General features: G+C 43.6%; 1 protein-coding gene across 1 annotated transcript in view; it reads right to left on the bottom strand.

Moving 5' to 3' along the window:
- TNRC18 (trinucleotide repeat containing 18) overlaps positions 1–20,936 on the bottom strand; it is a 217,106-nt gene that overhangs the window by 37,450 nt on the left and 158,720 nt on the right. The window contains 4 exon segments of the mRNA XM_030212785.1: positions 2,043–2,399; positions 2,401–2,465; positions 9,524–9,760; positions 19,180–19,458. Of these exon segments, the coding sequence (XP_030068645.1) occupies positions 2,043–2,399; positions 2,401–2,465; positions 9,524–9,760; positions 19,180–19,458 (938 nt within the window).

Here is a 20,936-nt window from a genome sequence, read left to right as displayed (position 1 = left end):
ACTTTTACAGGTAATGAATAGAAATACAATAAAACAAAACAAAAAAAAGAAGAAGATAAAGATGATATAGAAGTTAATTGGTACCCATTAGAATTTCTGCGCACATCTGATTGCGCAGTATTCTATAAAGCAGTGTGCATACCTGGGGCATTCCAAAACGTTGCATGCATAGTTATAGAATACTGGGTCAATGCCCCCAACTTCAGAGCCGGGTTTCATTGGGCGTAAGTATGGCGCTTAAAATTTGGGTGGGGAATCGATGCTAAGTGCAATTCTATACATCCTTTATAGATTCACATTTAGCCCCAATCTTTTCCGGTGCCCATTTATAGACTCCGTATTTTGTCCCCCAAACTAAACACCGCCCCCCTCCAGAACGCTTCCTCCTAATGCGAACATGTATGTGCTCTGCGGAGGGCTACTAACAGGGGCAGTGGAATACCATTTTGGATGGAGGGTCCAAACCAATCAATCTCCAGCCCCAAGATCTCTAGCTGCTAATGCTATGCTGGGTAACGTATTGGTAGGGTCATGACACCAGGGGTCGAGCCCATTCTGCTGCCTAGGGCCACAAATATTTTTACCCATGTAGAGAGGAGGGAGGCTTTCAGATAGTCCTTTTACGAAATTCCCCTCTTGTCCATTTCGTCTTTTATTATGATCCCTACAAGGCAATTGTGGGTGGAATAATGTAAGGAAAACTGTGGAATGGACTGCATGAAAGTCCAGTTATGCTTTTTTAAGCGTGGAGTGATCACACACAAAAATAGTAGATTACGGGGCTCATTTTCAAAAGAGAAAAACGTCCAAAAAGTGGCATCAATCTGTATTTGGACGTTTTTCTCACAAAAAAAAAAACATCCAAATTGGTATTTTTAAAACCAATTTTAGACATTTTTCTATGAAGTCTGTCAGAAATGCAGTCAAATCACAAGGGGACATGTCAGGGGCACGTTAAGGGCAGAATCTGGGTGTTCCTAACACTTGAACATTTTTCTGCCATAACGGAACAAAACAAAAACATACAGGTCTATAAGAACGTTTTGCTCTAGACATATTTTATTAATGAAATAAGCTACAAAAAGTGCCCTAAATGACCAGATGACCACTGCAGGAATAAAGGAAAGACACCCCCTTACCCCTTCAGTGGTCACTGACCCCCTTCCACCCTGCAAAGATGTTACCAACATTTACGACAGCTGCAGATGTTATGACCAGTCCTATTAGAGCAGCAAGCGGGTGGTCGGTGCAGTGAACTGTAGAGAAAGTGACCCAGACCCATAATCCACTCTACCTATTACACTTGTGGTGGAAAGTGTCAACCCCTCCAAAAAAATCCAGAGTCTACTATACCCACATATAGGTGACATCTGCAGCCATAAGGGCTATTGCAGTGGTGTATAGTTGGGTACAGTAGGGTCTTTCGTGGATTTTGAAGAGCTCACCATACAATATAAGGGGTAATGGTGAGATGTGTACCTTGGACCTTTTATGTGACGTCCACTGTAGCGCCCCCTAGGGTGCCCCATTGCTCTGCAGGGATGCCTGGGTGCCCAGTCTACTAGGAAAGCTGGTTCCTCCTACGTCCCGGTGGGTTGATTTTGTGCATTTGTCACTTGGACTTTTTTTTTTTTTTTTAATGGTCCAAAAAGATAGACGTACTAAGCACAACAGCATCTATGAAATGGTCATTTTCAAAGCAAAAATATAGAAGTTTTTCTGGTTTGAAAATGGTCATTTTCATGACTTGATTTTTGGACATTTTCAGTAAAACATGCAAAGTCGGATTTAGACGCCATACCGAAAATGCCCCTCCACATAAAAGAGATGAAGAAAAAGTCCCCATCAAATGGATCGATGATCACAACATGTTAATTTAATGGCTCTCTTTCCCCAACTACAGAGAACAAGGCAATGGCCACAGGAGCAATATAGGAAACTCCTAACCCAAGAAAAGTTCAGTTTTCCTTTCCACCAGACCAACCTAACAGAAAGCAACGAGTCAAGAGTTTCAAGCCAGCAGTTTTACCCAGATCTCTTACCTTAGTGAGTTCCTTCCGCTCCTTTCCTTTAGTCCCTTCTTTTTTGGGACTCAGAGGTGCTCCTTTCCCAGTGCCACAACGCCCAGGCTTTGAAACTGGTGTGGAGCTAATAGGAGTGCTTGGTGAGAGCACATTACATGTGCTAGAGTCATGGAGGAAGATACGTTCACTCCGACGCCGAGTCCACAAATCATCGTCGCTTGCCTCTTGTCCAAATTCAAAGGTCAGATCCTTTGGGGATTTAAGTTTCTTTAGCTTCCGCCCCTTCTCGATCTTGGCTTTATCTGAGCTCCCTACAGAGGTGTCTCCACCCGGTGAAACTGGCGAGCGATTCCCAGGCTCGGATGGAACTTTCTTTCGTTCGCAGGAACCCCACTGGAGATTTTCTCCTGATCTTGATCTCGCTCTCCGAATCTGTATATTCTAATCCAGTTTGCATAACGAAATGTGAAAGAAAAAAAGAGAGAAATTGAAAAGTAGCATCCATTTTACCAAAGATCTTTCTATCTAATTTCAGAACTGGAATAATGCTGCTGAATTGCAGACCTAAATCTAAACAGGTAGCTTGCTTTTATTTATTTATTTGATGGCATTAGTTGAGCAGGTATCATCCCTGGATATGCATGTAAAGCTTAAACACTTCACTTTAAATGTGGCGGCCACCCAGCTAAACACAAAGCCCAAAGAATTCCTGGGCAAAAATGAAAATATACCTTGATATACCTCATCCTTACAGAATTCTTCTCCCAGTACAAGCTGGATCCGCAAAAAGGTCTCCCAAAAAATTAAAGGAGCAGGTTTATCCTCACTTTAATATTCCCTTATCTCTTGTTTGTCCTGTTTGTCTGTCCTAATTAGATTGTAAGCTCTGTCGAGCAGGGACTGTCTCTTCATGTTCAAGTGTACAGCGCTGCGTCCGTCTAGTAGTGCTATAGAAATGATAAGTAATAGTAGTAATAGTCTTTGGGATTCCAGGAATCTTTGCTACTCTTTGGGATTCTGAATGGAATCTGCTACTCTGGGATTCCGGAATCTGCCACTCTTGGGTTTCCAGAATCTTGCTACTCTTTGTCCTTATCCCTTGTTTGTTTGTCCTAATTAGATTGTAAGCTCTGTTGAGCAGTGACTGTCTCTTCATGTTCAAGTGTACAGCGCTGCGTACATCTAGTAGCGCTTTAGAAATGATAAGTAGTAGTAGTTTAGCTACACATCTGTTCTAATTCAAACATCAAAGGAAGCAAGCAAACTCATTAGATGTGTCTTTTCTGTTTTTAAAGTATATCCTGTAGAGGTAACAACATTTGGATGGTGAAAGCTCTTTCTAGGACAGCCGTCATGACATTATGAATTCAGTTAAAACTCAGATGCTGCTGAGCCGATCCTTAGCACAACTCTGTCAGCATCGCAACAATATGAATTGAGTGCAGTACAGATCAGCACCAGATTTCATACCGGTAGACGATGGAGTAAATTAAGGGGGTCTTTTCCTAAGGCGCGCTGGCGTTTTTAGCGCGCGTTAAAAATAGGTGCACGTGAAACGCTAAAGACGCCCATAGGAACACATAGGCGTCTTTAGCACGCGCCTAAAAACACCAGCGCGCCTTACGAAAAGACCCCCTAAGAGAAAAAGATCCAGGATCAAAACGAATTGAAGCCAGAGCAGACTAGGTGGTGTTTAGCACCTCTCATTACCCTTCTCCACCACCGCCAACTCCAGGCTCCGCTCATTCTGCCTCGCCTCACCCTATGCTTGGAACAACCTCCCCGAGTCCTTACGCCAAGCCCCCTCCTTGCCCATCTTCAAGTCTTTGCTTAAAGCCCACCTCTTCAATGCTGCATTCGGCACCTAACTCTTACCTTTCAGGAATTCCAGACTGCCCAATTTGACTGCCCCTATCGGTCTGACTGCCCACGCGTCTTTTAGATTGTAAGCTCTTTGAGCAGGGATTGTCCTTCTATGTTAAATTGTACAGCGCTGCGTAACCCTAGTAGCGCTTTAGAAATGTTAAGTAGTAGTAGTAGTAGTGTTTTGAGCAATCCAGCTACTGTTGCTGCCCTAAATCTAATGTACTCTGGCTTGTTGCACCAAAAAAAAAACATTAGCGTTTTGAAAAAAGAAACCAGAATTCTAGGAAGAAAAACTTACAAAGAGCAGTAAAGCCACAAGAAAACTTACTTGCAGACAGATTTCTCGTCTGTTGTGTCTAAGGGGCCTCTCAGAATCTGAGGGTCACTCTCTCTTATTGCTGATAGGTATTTAAGCAGAACTAGTTAATTTACCCTTGGGACTTAATGTTTGGTTTGGTTGTGTTTTTGTAAGTGAGAGATGTGTGGGTTGACTAATGTACAGAGAGAGAGAGGGGCCTGTTTTTATCAGTGTGATTGCTGTAATACTATACCAGTAACCGATACTGCATGCCAAGGTTCTGGAAATCCCCAAACAATCCCCCCCCCCCCCCCCCCAAAAAAAAGCAGCATTCCCGGAAACTGATATTTCTTTTCAGTTGAAAGCACTGCGGTTGGCAACTGACGCTAGAGACCTGAGGCGAACAAAGGACATCAGATACGGAGAGCGATGGAGACAGAGATAAAGGTGGAGTATAAATATTAGAGGAGAGAGAAAAGGGAAGGAAAAGTGAAAGAGGAAGGAGAGAAAAAATTCAGTAAAAAAAAAACAAAAAACCTTGAGACCACAGCTCACAAGCTGCCACATTTCTCCTTGAACAGCCAAAAACAGGGTTTGTACTCTCTTGTACATCAGTTCTGAACACTATCTCCTTATCCATTAACAGAACACAAATGCCCAGCCATTCTAATGTAACACGAAGGCATGACCTGTTCATTCAACCACAAAATTAGCTTAAAATGCACCTTCTTACAACATTTCTTTCTTGCCAAGTTCAGGGGCCCTTTTACTAAGTCGCATACGGCGCCTACGCGTGCCCAATGTGCTGCAAATTGGAGTTACCACTCGGTTACCAATTGGCCCTTGCGATAATTTCAATTTTGGCGCACATCTGAAAAATATTATTTTCTGGTGCGTGGCAGCTACGTGCGTCAAGTGGCATTTGACGCATGTAGACCGTTACCGCGTGAGACCTTACCGCTAGGTCAATGGCTTGCGGTAAGGTCTCAGACCCAAAATGGATGCGCGGCAATTTTCATTTCGCCGCATGCCCGTTCTCAGCAAAAAAAAAAAAAGGCATTTTTTTTTTGTAGGTGTGCTAAAAAATTATTCTGAGCGCACCCAAAACACACGTCTACACTACCGCAGACCATTTTTCAGTGCAGGTGACACAGGTGGAATAAAAGTATCGATTGCATTGTACTGTATAAATTCCATGTCTTAATTGTACATTAAAAGAAAAAATAGTTTCATGCTGTGTCCCTCAGTCTTAGAACAAATCGATAGAGTAAATAACCACTCCCCATTAACTTGTTCCGCACCACATCACATCAGAAGTGGAGCCAGGTTGACGGCGCGGGGGGAGCGAAAGTGGCACGAGAGCGGACTTCCGCCGGCGCACATCTTCAATGCAACACACTGAGAAAAAAATAGGCGCCAGCAGAATTCCGTTTGGGGGAGCAGCCGCTCACCTGGCGCCCCCCCCCCCCCCCCCCCCCCCCACTAGCTAAGCCACTGCATCACATAAGAACATAAGAGTAGCCATACTGGGTCAGACCAATGGTCCATCATCTAGCCCAGTATCCTGCTTTCAAAACAGTGGCCAAGCCAGGTCACAAGTACCTGGCAGAAACCCAGTTAGCAGCAACATTCCAGAACCCCAAAGAGTAACAAGATTCCGGAATCCTCAAGAATAGCAAGATTCCGTGTAGAACCCCAAAGAGTAGCAACATTCCATGCTACCAATCCCAGGGAAATGCAATGTCTTATAAACTAGTCAACATGTGGGATTTGAACCCCTGACTACCTACACCTCAGTGGGTAGATTTTATCTCTGAGCCACCAGCAACTCCTAAATTTGATAAACCTCTGTCTCACACACGCTAAATTCCAATCTGATAAACCATAGTAACATAACATGGTAGACAACGGCAGAGAAAAACCAATTAGCTCAACCAGTCTGCCCAGTGATTACAGTCTATAAATGCTAGGGATGTATACTGCAGCAGGATGGGACTCCTTATCCAGCTCAAGGTAAGTGGTCTCCCACTTTAGTTCGCTACTATCCGGAGCAAATAAGTCTGCAAAAATTCTCATAGTTACAGTATTTCCACACCCAGCAACCAGCTGTTCTCCATGCCTTATCATCATAAAAGCAATTTTATAACCGAGCATGTGATGTTTCATGCAACTTACGCACATTAGTGAACAGAAGTACAAGTGTAGGCAGGGCTTTTTTTCAGGGGGTACTGAGTACCGGCACCTTTTCCACTGTCTGCTAAAATTGACCCATGGACCCCAAGTTTTAATGAAAGAGCTGAGGCTCAAGACACCAATTCTTTCTTGTCATAGATTCTGTGACTGGTGCAGGGGGCCAGGCTATTGTGGGGTGGGTCCCCTCAGTGGTCACCCCACGCCTGATGGGTGGCTTAGCATTTGAGTACCAGCACCTTTTTTGCTAATAAAAACACACTGGCTGTAGGGGTAGATTCAGTACATGGAACTCAGAAATTGACACTCAACAGAGCAAAATGCATTTACAACTCATTCACTCAACAACAGTTAAAGTACATCGTTTTGACAATGTCACTCCTCTTCTGATATCTGAACACTGGCTTCCTATTTCAACCCGTATAAAATTCAAGATTCTACTGTTGGTTTATAAATCTAGTTCCCCTTCTGCTCCTCTTTATCTTATTCCTTACTCTCCCTTGGCCGATAATAATCTTCTTTCCTTCTCTTATCCATCTCACTAGCAATCGAGATTCTGCCTTTTAGCTATTTGGTCCTAAACTCTGGAATGAGCTCTCGTGTCAGGTTCGAGATCAACCCACCATTGCATCTGTCAAACGAGCATTCAAAAGTTACCTTTTCAAAATTGCATTTGCCCTTTCATCATAACTTTTCCCATCTGCCCTACTATTGTGACTTTCTGCCTTTGCCACCCCTCTTTCTCCCTCCTCTCATTCCACGGTGTGCCCTCCTTCCCTTATGTCTCCTTCTTCTTCTCTCTCTCATTTTTTTTTAATTCGTTTTTTTTTCCCCCATTAGATTTTGTAAACGGCATTGAAGCCGTTGTTAGGCCCAATGCGGTATCTCAAGCATGTGAAATAAATAAATGCTATAATTAGGTGCCAGGACTTACACCTGCTGAAACCTGATGTAATTCCTGGAGCCCAACTTGGGTCACATCCCTGGCGTTCTGTAACAGCAATCGCAAATTTTAGGAACACCCTTGACTTTGCCCATGCACCTCTCATGCCCCTTTCTGGATTGCACGCCATTGGATCTAGACGTACAATGTCACAGAATAGCAAGTAGCAAGATAGAAACATAGAAATATGATGGTGGGAAAGATTTTGTTAGAACTGCAGTGGTGGTGTGTGGACTCTGTATGATTGTTCACTCCTATTTGATTAAAATTCTTTCTTATTTTATTTGATTTTAGTAAATGTAACCACCTTGACTTGCTTGCAAAGTAGGCGGTAAACAAAATTAATAAACAATAAACTTACATGCATTACTTATAGAATACTTTAAGTTACATATGATGCAGGGCACACACAAAAAAAATCCAAATAAATAAAATAAATAAGTACGTCTAATTACCTAATTACTAGGACTAGGGGACATGCGATGAAGCTACAATGTAGTAAATTTAAAACAAATCTGAGAAAAATTTTCTTCACTCAACGTGTAATTAAACTCTGGAATTCGTTGCCAGAGAATGTGGTAAAGGCGGTTAGCTTAGCGGAGTTTAAAAAAGGTATGGACGGCTTCCTAAAGGAAAAGTCCATAGACCGTTATTAAATGGGGGGAAATCCACTATTTCTGGGATTAGCAGTATAAAATGTTTTGTACATTTTCGGGATCTTGCCGGTTATTTGTGACCTGGATTGGCCACTGTTGGAAACAGGATGCTGGGCTCGATGGACCTTTGGTCTTTCCCAGTGTGGCAATACTTATGTACCTGGTCGCACAGTAATTTAGGTGCATCAATGCAGGTGTATTCCTAGTATTATGTAAGAGAATCAGAATGCCCAGATGACTTATAAAACAGACACTCCTTGCACTGCATTGGGGGGTGCTTTTACTAAGCCATGTAAGCGCTTACGAAAGCCCAACATGCATCAATCTCGAGTTACCACCCGGCTACTGTGTGGCCTGGGCGGTAATTTCATTTTTGACGCGCATCCCCTATGCGTGTCAGAAAATATTTTAATTTTTCTGGCGCGCGGGCGCTAATTGGCATTTGAATGCGCGTTGACCATTACCGCCTGGTTAACGCGTGAGACCCTTACCGCTAAGTCAACAGCTGGCAGTAAGGTTTCGGACCCAAAGTGGATGCGTGCCAATTTTCATTTTGCCGCACATCCATTTTTGCCCCCCCCCCCCCCCCCCACCAAAAGGCATTTTTTTACAGGTGCGCTGAAAAATGAACCTGCGCGCGGCCAAAACACACACCTACACTACTGCAGGCCATTTTTCAGCGCACCTTAGTAAAAGACCCCTGGGTCGCCTAAATGGGGGTGGCCTGTTATAAAATGTCTCCCCACCCCCCAAGTCTTTACTTAGCAAAATCAAACAGCTGTCAAGCTGGTATTATTTATTGCACTGATGATTCTAAAATAAATATAAAAAATCAAGTAGGAATCATTTCTCTTTATCTGCCACCACATGAAAACATCTTTACTTCTACGTGTTGGAAACTACGTTACTTGCTAAAGCTAGTAGGGTACCTGTTCCTGGGCCCTCTGACTGAGCAAACTTAATTGTACATGACGCTATCCTTTCACTCATTCTGTAAGGTGATATATATTTTTACTAAGCCGCATAAGCGTCTACGTGCGCCCAACGCGCGCCAAAATGGAGTTACCGCCCGACTACCGCATGGCCCTTGCGGTAATTTCATTTTTGGCGTGCGTCCGCTACGCGCGTCTGAAAAATATTTTTATTTTCTGGCACGCGTAGTGGACGCTCGCCAAGTGGCATCTGACGCACGTAGGTCATTACCGCCCAAATTCTTTACCGCTAGGTCTATGGCTGGCGGTAAGGTCTCAGACCCAAAATGGCCACGCGGCAATTTTGATTTTGCCGCACGTCCATTTTCGGCAAAACCCCCCCCCCCCCAGGCCTTTTTTTTTTACAGGTGCGCTGAAAAATGATTCTGCGTGCGCCCAAAACCCACGCCTACACACCGCAGGCCATTTTTCAGCCCGCCTTTGTAAAAGGACCCCTCAATTTGGTCTCTTTTTAACCAGCTAAGATTATGACTTACTAACAATTCTGCAAAAAGTTTGCTTTGCAAGAGCTGTATCTACTTTTCTTTTTGACTCGCCATAAATAGTAAACCTACCCATCAAGTTATGACGTTCCTCCTTTTTCTTCGCCTTCTGCTTTGCCTCCAGCTGGATGACCGAAAGTGGTGAGGAAATGATGGGACTTGGCAGGGCACTGGCAGCAAACCTGGCTAAAAGCCCTAGACCACTCTCATCCAAGGCTGGGCATGAAAGCCTATCATTGCCCTTCATCATACACTCTTCATTGTCCACCTCATCCTCATCTTCTTCTTCTTCTTCCTCTGAACTATAATCTAGCATGCAGAAAGAAAAGGAGGTACATTAAAAAGCTTCTCAGGATCCACTGACCAGAGGTTCTTATAGGGAAAAATAACAAATCCATCCTTGTTATACTGTGTTTAATCCATCCACTGCTAAGGGCAGAACCATGTTCTTTCCTCCTTTTGAAGATGATAACTGGTACAGCCAACAGGCAATGTCCGTCACTACCAAAAAAGGAAAATTCAGCTTTGCAGTAGCCCAAAACATGGCTCTATGTATCCCATCACCCATTCCTTCACTTCTCTGGCCCAAAGTTTTCTTGCTGAAGCCTGATATCTTTTCTCTTTCCTGTTTAATTCTACATCAACTCGCTTTTGAAATTTAGAAAAGGAAAAGGATGATGTTGGCAGATAAATCTGAACTTTAACACGTGTGAAAGAGGCCTACTATGTATGGGAGACAAGAGGGAAATCAAGAGAATTTGCAAAGAGAAAAGAAAAACAAACAAGACTAGATGTGTCTAGGAATTCAATGAGGAAACAGAATGTCAGTCAAGACGTCTAGCCCTGCCTGTACTAAAGCAGAAAGAGAAATCCAGGCTCGGTACGGTACCCTGGTTATGGTTCAGACCTCAGGATATTAATAGAATCAAATAATAAAAACTAAAATAAGCCATACTTTGAAAGCATGGTCTACATATGTGCTGGGAAGATGAATCCAGTGACAACTTATGCATGTATAACAACCCTATGGTGAACCATTCACCTGTGCAGCAAGACAGGGAAGATGACACAAAAATGGGCGGATGACGTTCCAGTCAATTAAAAAGTTTATTGCACATAATTCTGGATTAAATAGTTGATTCTAGACTCGACACAGCTGTGTTTTGGCCGGGTGGGTCTGCATCAGGAGTCTCATACATCAAAATAGGGTCATCCACTTGTAAAATGATCACAATGTCAGGAAGCGTGTGTTCCGGTCTTGAAAAAAAACCTAGACAAGCAGTGCCTCCTGACACGCTTCCTGACATTCTGATAATTTTACAAGTGGATGACCCTATATTGATGTATGAGAGAGTCCTGATGCAGGCCCACCCGGCCGAAACACAGCTGTGTCGAGTCTAGAATCAACTATTTAATCCAGAATTATGTGCAATAAACTTTTTAATTGACTGGAACGTCCGTCCGCCCATTATTGTATCACCTTTGCTGTCTTGCTGCACGTTGTGTACCCCACGGAGATTTGTTTTTCTGTGTATACATCTGTATCATACATTCCCACTCACCTAGCAAAAACAAATATATTTCAGAAAAAAACAATTCCGGATTCAAAAGCATCAGGAGCCCAACCATGCTTAAGAACCTCTGTTTCAATTGAACCTAGATTATGAAAGGGAATTCCTAGCCTCGTGCCGAGTTAATGCTTTACATCTAAAAAATAACTCGCATTTTTCTTGGCGATTAGTGTTGTGATTCTTCTCCTGCTTGGGGTCTAATAGAGGAGGGTACGAGGTCTTTTTCTTCATTTATTTCTTTCCATCCTACTGGAAAGATGACTTTTTCAAATGTCTCTTTTGATGTCATTGCTAAATGTTTTGCAGTTTAAAGTTTAAATATACATTATCTATTCTTACTGTACACCACCTTGAATGAATTCCTTCAAAAAGGCGGTAAATAAATCTTAATAAATAAATAAATACTGTATAATTTGGGTGTAACTTTTTATCGCTGTAATAAGTTTGTTTTGCTTGTGCTGCGTTATATAAACTTGTGAAATATCACAAAACTAGACATGTCAGCATTCAAATTAACTTTTATTTGCTACACGTTGTATATTTTGGTTTGGGGAAGGGGAAATTTGTTATTTAATTGCCCACTTTGAAAAGCAAATGTACATGCGGTAATTATCTGATTTATTTTTCTTTACGTTGAGGTTCCAGAGAAGAGGTCCAGATAGATTTATATTGTAGTGGTCACAGATTGAAAAGAAAGCCCCATCCCTACTAAGAACATAACAGGAGCCATACTGGGTCAGACCAATGGTCCATCTAGCCCAGTATCCTGTTTTCCAAAAAGTGGCAAAGCCAGGTCACAAGTACCTGGCAGAAACCCAAATCGTGGCAACATTCCATGTTGAACCCCAAAGAATAGCAAGATTCTGGAATCCTAAAGAGTGACAAGATTCCATGCAGAAACTCAAATAGTGGCAACATTCCATGTAGAACCCCAAAGAATAACAAGATTCTGGAATCCTAAAGAGTAACAAGATTCCATGCAGAATCTCAGCGTAGCAACATTCCATACTACAAATCCCAGGGCAAGCAGTTGCTTCCCATGTCTTTCTCGATAGCAGACTAGCTTAGATAAAGTATGATTCTGGACACAGGATCTGTTTTTGAAAAGGATATTTGATCAAATAGCACCTGTCTACACTCGTATGACCCATCTACCACTTGTCTTCTATTTCTTGTAACTAAAGGCCCTCATGTTGTTCCATGGATCTACTGTACTTTTTTGATTTACAAGACCTGAGGAGCATCTTTCCTCCTGCTCCTTTGGGTTTCTAGCTAAATTAGAAGGGGCTGGGATCTAGAATGATGAGCCTTCCTTTACACTTTTTCCCTATTTTGTAACCCCTCCTGCTTAATTTAATCCAGTCATAGCAGTGACTGTCTCGTAACCAGGGACCATGCATCAGGGCTCCTCGCAGAACCCTGCAGTCATGGCCCCTGAATCCAGGCCTCACTGTTGCCTGATGTCTGGAACTAGAAGTTGTGAATGCTGGTTCTGCAGCACCCCCATCTCAACTGACCTCAGGAGCAGAAGACTCGAGCATCTTCTCTGAGCCACTGAGCTGGCCCCATCACACATCTACCCTTCCTTACATCCTCACACTCTCCAGAGATCACCATTTCAACTATTTTCATAAATAAGGAGAACATCTTTTTTTTTGGGGGGGGGGGGGGAAAGGGGGTGTTGAAATCTAAGGTTTAGATGTAACAGTGGAGCTAACAAGAAATAAATTACATCCTAATGGAAGGGTGACTTTTTCAAATGTCTCTTTTGATGTCATTGCTAAATGTTTAGCAGTTTAAAGCTTAAATATACTAGTTTGATTTAAGATTCATGAACATGGCTAAATTGAAATAAAGGTTCTTGTGGATATCCCTGACAGGTAGCGGGTATGGAATTTAAATCATTTTTCAGGTTCTGTGGCAGTGTGTCTTTCATGTAGGAAAGCCTTAGGAAATTCAGTAAAGGGACCTTGCGTGAAGCTTTCAAAATGTCTAGATCTTTGTACGCAGGAAATCAGTTACCAATGCACGACCGTTCCCTGCCTTTCCCTTACTTGATCCCATCACTCCTCTGGCCAAGTGTTCTGGGAACCACACTATAGATAGAGAAATGCTTTCACAGGACAATAATGATTACATTTAACAAGGGTGGACTACTATAATCAACACATATCAAGAACATAGGAAATACGGACACCTGAAATCTTCCAAAAACGCCTTCAACTGGAAAATGGTCCCCTCTCCCTCCAGCCAGCTCAGAGCAGGTCACGTGACTTCAACTGTCCTTTTTTTTTTGTTCCCCTCCCCCAAACACATGCATCAATTTCTCAGGATGGATAAAAAAATTAATTACTTTCCTCTCTCTCTCTGTCTCTAAAATTAACACCACAAGATCTAGTAAGTTTGCTCACTGTCTGATACTGAAAATCGAAGGAATGTATGAATCAGTTGTTCAATGATAACTGAACTCAATATCTGGTTGAGCAAGAGAAAAAAAAATTCTCTGTCATACAGTCACGTTTTGTTTGTGTATATATATATATTTTTAATTTTCCCTAACACATGGGTCCGTTTACTAAGTCGCATAGGCGCCTATGTGCATCAATTTTGAACTACCGCCCAGCTACCACATGGCCTGGGCAGTAATATCATTTTTTACACGTGTCCACCAAGTGCACCAGAAATTTTCCAGCGCATGGCGGTAACCAGGTGGTAATCGATATTGTATGCATGTAGACCATTACTGCCTGGTTAACGCATGAGACCTCACCACTATGTCAATTGGTGGCAGTAAAATTTCAGGCCCAAAATGGACGCATGTCAATTTTTATTTTGACGCATGTCCATTGTCGGCCAAAAAAAAAAATGGTGCGCTGGAAAATGGACCTGAGCGCGTCCAATACACGCGTCTACACAAATACACATCCAATACAGCGCAGGCCATTTTTCGGCGTACCTTAGTAAAAAGACCCCACATTCATCACAAACTGAGGAACTGAGTTCGATTCCCAGGCAGCTTCTTGTGACTCTGGGCAAGTCACTTAACCCTCCATTGTACCTGTATACAATATGTAAGCCGCATTGAGCCTGCCATGAGTGGGAAAGCGCGGGGTACAAATGTAACAAAAACAACAACAACAAAAAATCAGGAAAGAAAACCAGATAAAATGATGGTACTAATTTCCTATCATTGAGGGTTATTAATAGGTCAGATGTTCCAGCTAGGCCTAATGAATATGCATGAGAGAGATTTTAATTTCAATGGCGGTAGGAGGCATGCATATCTCTCTCTCTCTCTCATGCATATTCATTAGGGATAGCTGGAAAATCCAACCTGTTTCTGGCATTCGAGGACTGCAAGAGAATACAACTGAACGAAATAAAAAGTTCTGGAAGGCCACACTTGGTATTTCAGGGAGGAATGAGAATGGCATCTATTTTGAGGTGGACAGATAGCACCATATTGGAAATAAAAACAAACACTACAGCTCTCTAAAAAAGCATTGTAGAATGTAATGTTAGGTAAGTCATGAAAAACAGTTATAGTTCTTTGTTAAAAAAAATTAGTGGAAATTCCTAAAGGTTATTTACTTTCCGAAGATGTGTCACTGTAAGAAAATGAGTCATAAGAAGCACAGGGAGATGGGAAAACACACACACACACACACTTTAGTTTCAGATAAGATTATAAAAACATTATTTTCTCACAATAACAAGCAGGCATATAGCATACAAAGCAGGGCTAAGTGCAGGCAGACTTTAGACAGCTATTGGGTCCTCTAACCACTGGCTTGGAATAATCAAATTCTTGATGGGGTTCTGCTTCCTCCAAAACCCAAATGAAATCTCCGCATTTACTTGAGGTTCTCTAGTTAATGAATAATGCTGCTGACTCCAGAAATGTTTTCAGAAATTGCAATCGAAGGCAGAGGTTTCTTAAGAAAGCAAAGGGGGGGGGGGGAACCCCCTTAAAAATCCATTGCACTCTTCCCTGCCCATATACCAGTAATCCATTCTTTTCTACCATTTCAAAGGGCGCAGTTGAAGGGAGGAACGTTTGAACTGGCAAACTCAACGGATACATTCCTGACCTTAGAAAACACTGGTGAATCCTGTTATGTAATAACCTACCTTAGGTAGACTTGCGCTATGATGTAAGTATATTAAGAATTATGTCATTACATTTTCTGAAAACCCCAAAAGGAAACACCTATGCTAAAGAGATTTGTAACAAGAAGTTTCATAAAACTGTGTTGAAATCAATATGGGCATATGCAGCAAGGTTTCTCAACCGGCTCACAATATCCAGCGAAGGTTTCTCAACCGGCTCACAATATCCAGCGAAGGTTTCTCAACCGGCTCACAATATCCAGCTCTGTCAGTTGAGAAACCATTCAGGGCCAGTTACGGAGAGAGAAAAAAATTGTCATATTAACAATGTATAACCCAAATCGGAAGAAATTGAGCACAATTAATGCCATGTTGTTATTGGCTGAAAGTCTTTGCCACAGGGACGTAGCCAGACAACAGATTTTGGGTGGGCCTAGGCAAGAAGTGGGTGGGCACCAAGTGTTCTCTCCCCCCCACCACCACCACCAAAAATATATCTCAATTGGCAGGAAAATGCTTCTTTCCACCATGGCAGTCTGCAGCAGGCATGCGCTGAAAACTGAGCATGCGCAGGTGCCGGTATCATGGAGAGTAGCGTTTTCGTTACCATCAGAGGGAAGTCTTCAGCTGGCAGAGCCTGAGATCCCCACCAGCTACCGCTAAATGTGTGCTACTATTGGGTGGGCCTGAGCTCTAAGTGGGTGGGCCCCAGCCCACCCAGACCCACCTGTGGCTACGCCACTGCTTTGCCATTACAATATTACAAAATTCTTGTTCAATGATCTTTTTAGGGTAGCCAAACTTCAAAAGTTGCTTTGAGGGACATCTCAGAAGCTTGATGATCGGCATAAGGGTCACCTCAACGCTCCCCTGAAATGTACTGCACTGGATAATTATTCAAAAATGGTAGTTTTCTAACCAAAAGGAGGGATGAACCCCCCCCCCCCCCCCCCAAATAAGGAGACGCGAGTCTCTCTAAGTTAAATATGACGAATGTAACACACCACATTTAACAACAGCTCCCAGTTCCATTGTGATGTTTCGACTTCTCTCCCTCCCCCTTATCTCTGTTCTGGCAATAAGCTTTAGGAAGTGAGAAACCTCTTTTTGCGAGTGCTTCCCGTCTGCCCAGAATGAAAAAGGTAAGCGGGTCTTTTACTACGACTCGCTCACGTTTTTAGCGCGCACTAAATGTTGGAGACGCCCATAGGAATGCATTGGCATCTCTAACGTTTAGAGGGCGCCTATTTTTAGCGCGCCTTAGTAAAAGACCGTCCCCTAGTTCCTAAACGGGGCGCAGCTTTCTAATGCTAGCTGCTAGCTTTTCTGGAGTCTTCAGCAGTGCGGTGTACAGAATACAGGTGAGAATATTGACTCATTCCAGCAAAAGTTAAAACCAAACTGGACATTTTACAGGTACTTTCTGATTTGAAAAACAATACAGAAATGCCCCATCAACGTAGAGTCTACAAAATATATTATAGCATTACCAATAAAAAGACCGGTGTGTCAGAGGATAAAGAAAAGGTATTTTTGCCTACCTACATAACGTTCAAGGTTCTGTTGGCATGGAAACTGACCCCCTGCTGTGCGGTGTCTGCCCTACTCCCAGCCAATCACTTTGCTTCTTTAGTGCAGCGTGAGAGCAAATGCAAGATACCGATAACAGACATTCAAAGCATCATGAGTAGGGGTCAAGGGTGAAGGGTGCTCAAGCAAGCTGCAAGGAGAAAGCAAGCAATCTAGAAAAGCTAGGTTAATTTTTATTCTGGTTTTAGTATCAGGGAAAGCCATTAGAATCCCTATTACCCAAATATCCCTTAAACAGACCATTCGAAAAAATAGTATAATTTGCAACCAATTTCCCCGCCCCCCCCCCTCCCCTTTGCACATACCCAATGTGCTTTTTCCCCCTCCCCTGCTGAATGACTACCATGTAAAACAGAGATTGCACAGGTGCTCAATTTTAGTGTTCAGTTCTGGATTTCTGGAGCCTTAATGATGAGCTGGGATCATCTTGACATACAGAACAAGTGCAGTCACAAGGGGAAGCGTCTTGAAATACACCGGCTGTTATCAGTTGCAACAACGCAATGCAGTTTCCTAATAGAATTGTCCCCGGAGGCCAGCGTTGTAAAACTTATCAAAAAAAATGAATAAGGTATAGATTTGATGCTGAAGTGAATGTTACATCGGGATACTCATGCAGAGCCCTACAGGAAAGCGAGTTTCATCTTTTGTCACGTGGCTCAGACTTTTTGCTGTACTGCACCAGCGGTATCATAAATAATTCGAAGCAAAGCTTAAAAAGTTTGTTTTCCACCCTTTACTCTGTGGTCTGGGTATCACAAAAGAAAAAAAACGAGTTCTTTGGCAATGAATAAAAAGTCACATGGCAACGCCATGAATCTTTTCTCAATTTTACTTTGACTTGTTCGTTTTCATAGTGTTGGGGTCAACATGACTTCATGCCAATGCACTCAGTCTGCAGCCCCTCATTACCTCTCTACCCTCATCTCCCCTTATGTTCCCGCCCGAAACCTCCGCTCACAGCACAAATCCCTCCTCTCAGTACCCTTCTCCACCACCGCCAACTCCAGGCTCCGCCCTTTCTGCCTCGCCTCACCCTATGCTTGGAATAAACTTCCCGAGCCCTTACGCCAAGCCCCCTCTCCCTACCCATCTTCAAATCCTTACTCAAAGCCCACCTCTTCAATGTTGCTTTCGGCACCCAACCTCTATACCTTTCAGGAAATCTAGACTGCCCCAATTTTGATGACCCCTACTTGACTGACTGTACATTTGTCCTTTAGATTGTAAGCTCTTTGAGCAGGGACTGTCCTTCTATGTTGAATTGTACAGCGCTGCGTAACCCTAGTAGAGCTTTAGAAATGTTAAACAGTAGTAGTAATAGTAGCAAGTTTGATAATCTCGTTTGGGTTATTTTGATTTTGTTATTTAAAAATTCCTGGTCTAATAGAGGAAAAAAGATAACATTTAAGCTGTGCCTTTTTTTTTGTTTGTTTTTTGTTAAAATTCTTTTTTCTCAATTTAGATCTTTTTCTTTTTTGTTGCAGGAAATAATAGGAAGATACAGGGGAGATAGGCGGCCATTGTTTATGGCTGAAACTAAGATGGTTTTGTCACTCAGCGAGGTTCATATCTCTTTTGGCTTTTCTAGTTGATTGTATTGGTCCAAATTTTTTGCGCTTAAAACAAATGAACAACTTGGAAATAGTGGAAAAGACCATATATATTTTCTACCCATAACATTCTTTTTTGTCTTTTATTAAAAAAAAGGAGGAAGTGAAAACTAACCCACATACATTTATATAAATACATAAAATCAAAACAAAAGGTTGAGAGAAGGGTCAGTTTTGTTTGCTATGGGGAAACTGTAGCCAATGTCAATCACAAGTCAGGGATATTTGAATAATAGAGACAGATTGCAAGATTGTATTAAAATCATTCTAATTCTCGGAGTGGCAGGGTATGGTGGGGGGGGGGGGGGGAAGGGAGGAAAAAGCGGAGTGAAGGGAAGCAAAATCTAAATCACCTAATAAGAGACACAGCAAGAGAGACAAAGCACACTTGTTTAGTTAAAAATGAACTTGATATGTTTAATAAAGCTTGGTATACCAAATCGCAATACAAACATCGAATCGCACATCCACACAACAGTTTTCCATTTACAAAACCCTTTGAAGCCTCTACAAGGCTCATGCCAAAAAAAAAAACAAAAAAACAAAATGGTGCTGCAAAGGAGGTAGTGAGGGAGTGAAGGAAGGGGGCAAGTGGAGACTAAAAACTGGTCAGTAAGAGGGGGCTCTAAGAGAGCCAATATTCTTATCACAATAATACAAGTACAAAAATTTTTTAAAAAGTGATAGAGATAAAGCAGCCTAACGCTGCCAGAAACAAAGATGGCCACCCTTAATTTGGCCATCAAAGATGGCTGAATTCAACTGTGCGCCATCTCTCTCTCTCTCTATACATGTACAGATGGGTATCATTTGCTGTGTTTTTTTTTGTTTTTAATTTAGTAACCTTGATCAAACGAGTCCTCCGAGGAGTCACTGAAGGAAGATCCGGCTTCGGCTTCTTGCAGCAGTAAGCAAAACTGCTGCGTCCGGTTGGTGGTCTGCTTTGATTTCAGAGTCCCAGCGGCAGGCATTCCCCTCTTGACCGCTTTGAAGCTTCCAGGTGTCTTGCTGTTCTCTTTGGCCACTATGCTGTAGAGACTAGATTGCCTCATTTTGGAAACAGATGAAAAGTGTGACGGCCACTCCTCCTTTAAAGATTCATCATCTTCCTCAGAGTCTGTATCTGTATGCGAAAGTAGTTTTTAACAGGCATAAGTAAGGGGGGAAAAAAAAGTTTGCCATCTTTGTTTTCTAAGTAATATTGAAATTATAGGGCTCCTTTTACTACAGAGCATTAACCAGCTAGAGATTTAATTCCCTAACAGTCCACACCTCTTTTGTACAAGAAAGTAGATGCACATGTTGTTATAAAATATTAGCGTAACCGGTAGAATATTTTCCAGGGGCAGACTGACAGTGATCTGGACCCCGGGGCAATAAGGATCATTGGACTCCATTTCCCTCCCCTCCCCTCAGGGCTGCCGAGAGGGGGGGGGGCAGGGGAGGCAAAATTCCCCAGGTCTCCAAAGGGGGGCCTGGCGCCGGGGTCTCTCTCTCTCTCTCTCTCCTGCTCCTGACGGGAACTGAGTGATCACATCCCAACAGGAGCAGGAGAGCGAAAACTCCGGCGCCGAGCACCGCTTGGAGGCAGGGAAGGACCCGGAGCTTCTTCAAGAGCTGCTCTTCTGCCCATTGCTGAGCGGCTGCTTTTCCTCTCAGGCTTGCATGCTCGGTTTTGAAACCGATCATGCCCTGAGAAGAAAAGCAGCCGCAGGGGCAGGCAGTCAGCGCTGGAGGAAGAAGACGTTTTCTGCTGGCAAGGACTGGGATCCCCACCAGCCAAGGTATTTCAGCAGCGGCAGCGTTTGGGGGGGTGGAAGCGATCGGGGGGCGGCAGCGATCGTCGACCTGGGGGGTGGCAGCAGCCCTGCTCCAGGCCTGGTGACAGCGGTTGCCCTACCCCAGGCCTGGCGGCGACAGCCCTGCCCCGAGCCCGGTTCAGTCTTTCGACGGCCCTGCCTTCCCTCTCCCGTGCCTTCCTCTCCCTTCCTCTCTCTCCCCTTGCCTTTAAGTTTCCAGTGCCACTGACTTTTCCTTTAGTCCGGCTGCTGCAAGTACAGTTCAGCTTTGAGGTACCTCAAAGCCTCCTTTCCTCCATGCAGGCAGGGGGCACCAGCAGCTACACTGTCTGCCACGACACGCTCTTCTAGAAGAAGGAAGTTAAGTCAGAAGGTGGGCGGGCTACCAATGTAGCTGCGGCTGCCCCTGACTGCACAGAGGAAAGGAGGGATTGAGAGACAGGACCGCGGGAGGGGGAGGGAGAGAGTGTGTCCCAGTCCTGGACCTGGGGATGGAGGAGAGAGAGGGAGATGTCGGGCACGTGGGAAGGAAGTACTGAACCCCCACTGCCCTGGGTCCTTAGGCACCGCCCGGTTGCTGATATGGTCAGTCTACCCCTGATATGTGCTTATAATCTAGGTGAGAACACAGTAATGCAGCCAGTGCTCATATCTACATCAGTGGCGTAGCTACGTGGGGCCAGGGGGGCCTGGGCCCCTGTAGATTTGGCCCTGGACCCCCTGCGACGACCCGCCCGACCCCCCTCCTGCCGCCAACCCGCCGCCGCCGTCGCCTGCCTTTGCTGGCGGGGGACCCCAACCC

This window comes from Microcaecilia unicolor, chromosome 8, assembly GCF_901765095.1.
Source record: "Microcaecilia unicolor chromosome 8, aMicUni1.1, whole genome shotgun sequence".
Classification (NCBI taxonomy): Eukaryota; Metazoa; Chordata; class Amphibia; order Gymnophiona; family Siphonopidae; genus Microcaecilia; species Microcaecilia unicolor.
This window is presented reverse-complemented; position numbering and strand designations above follow the sequence as displayed.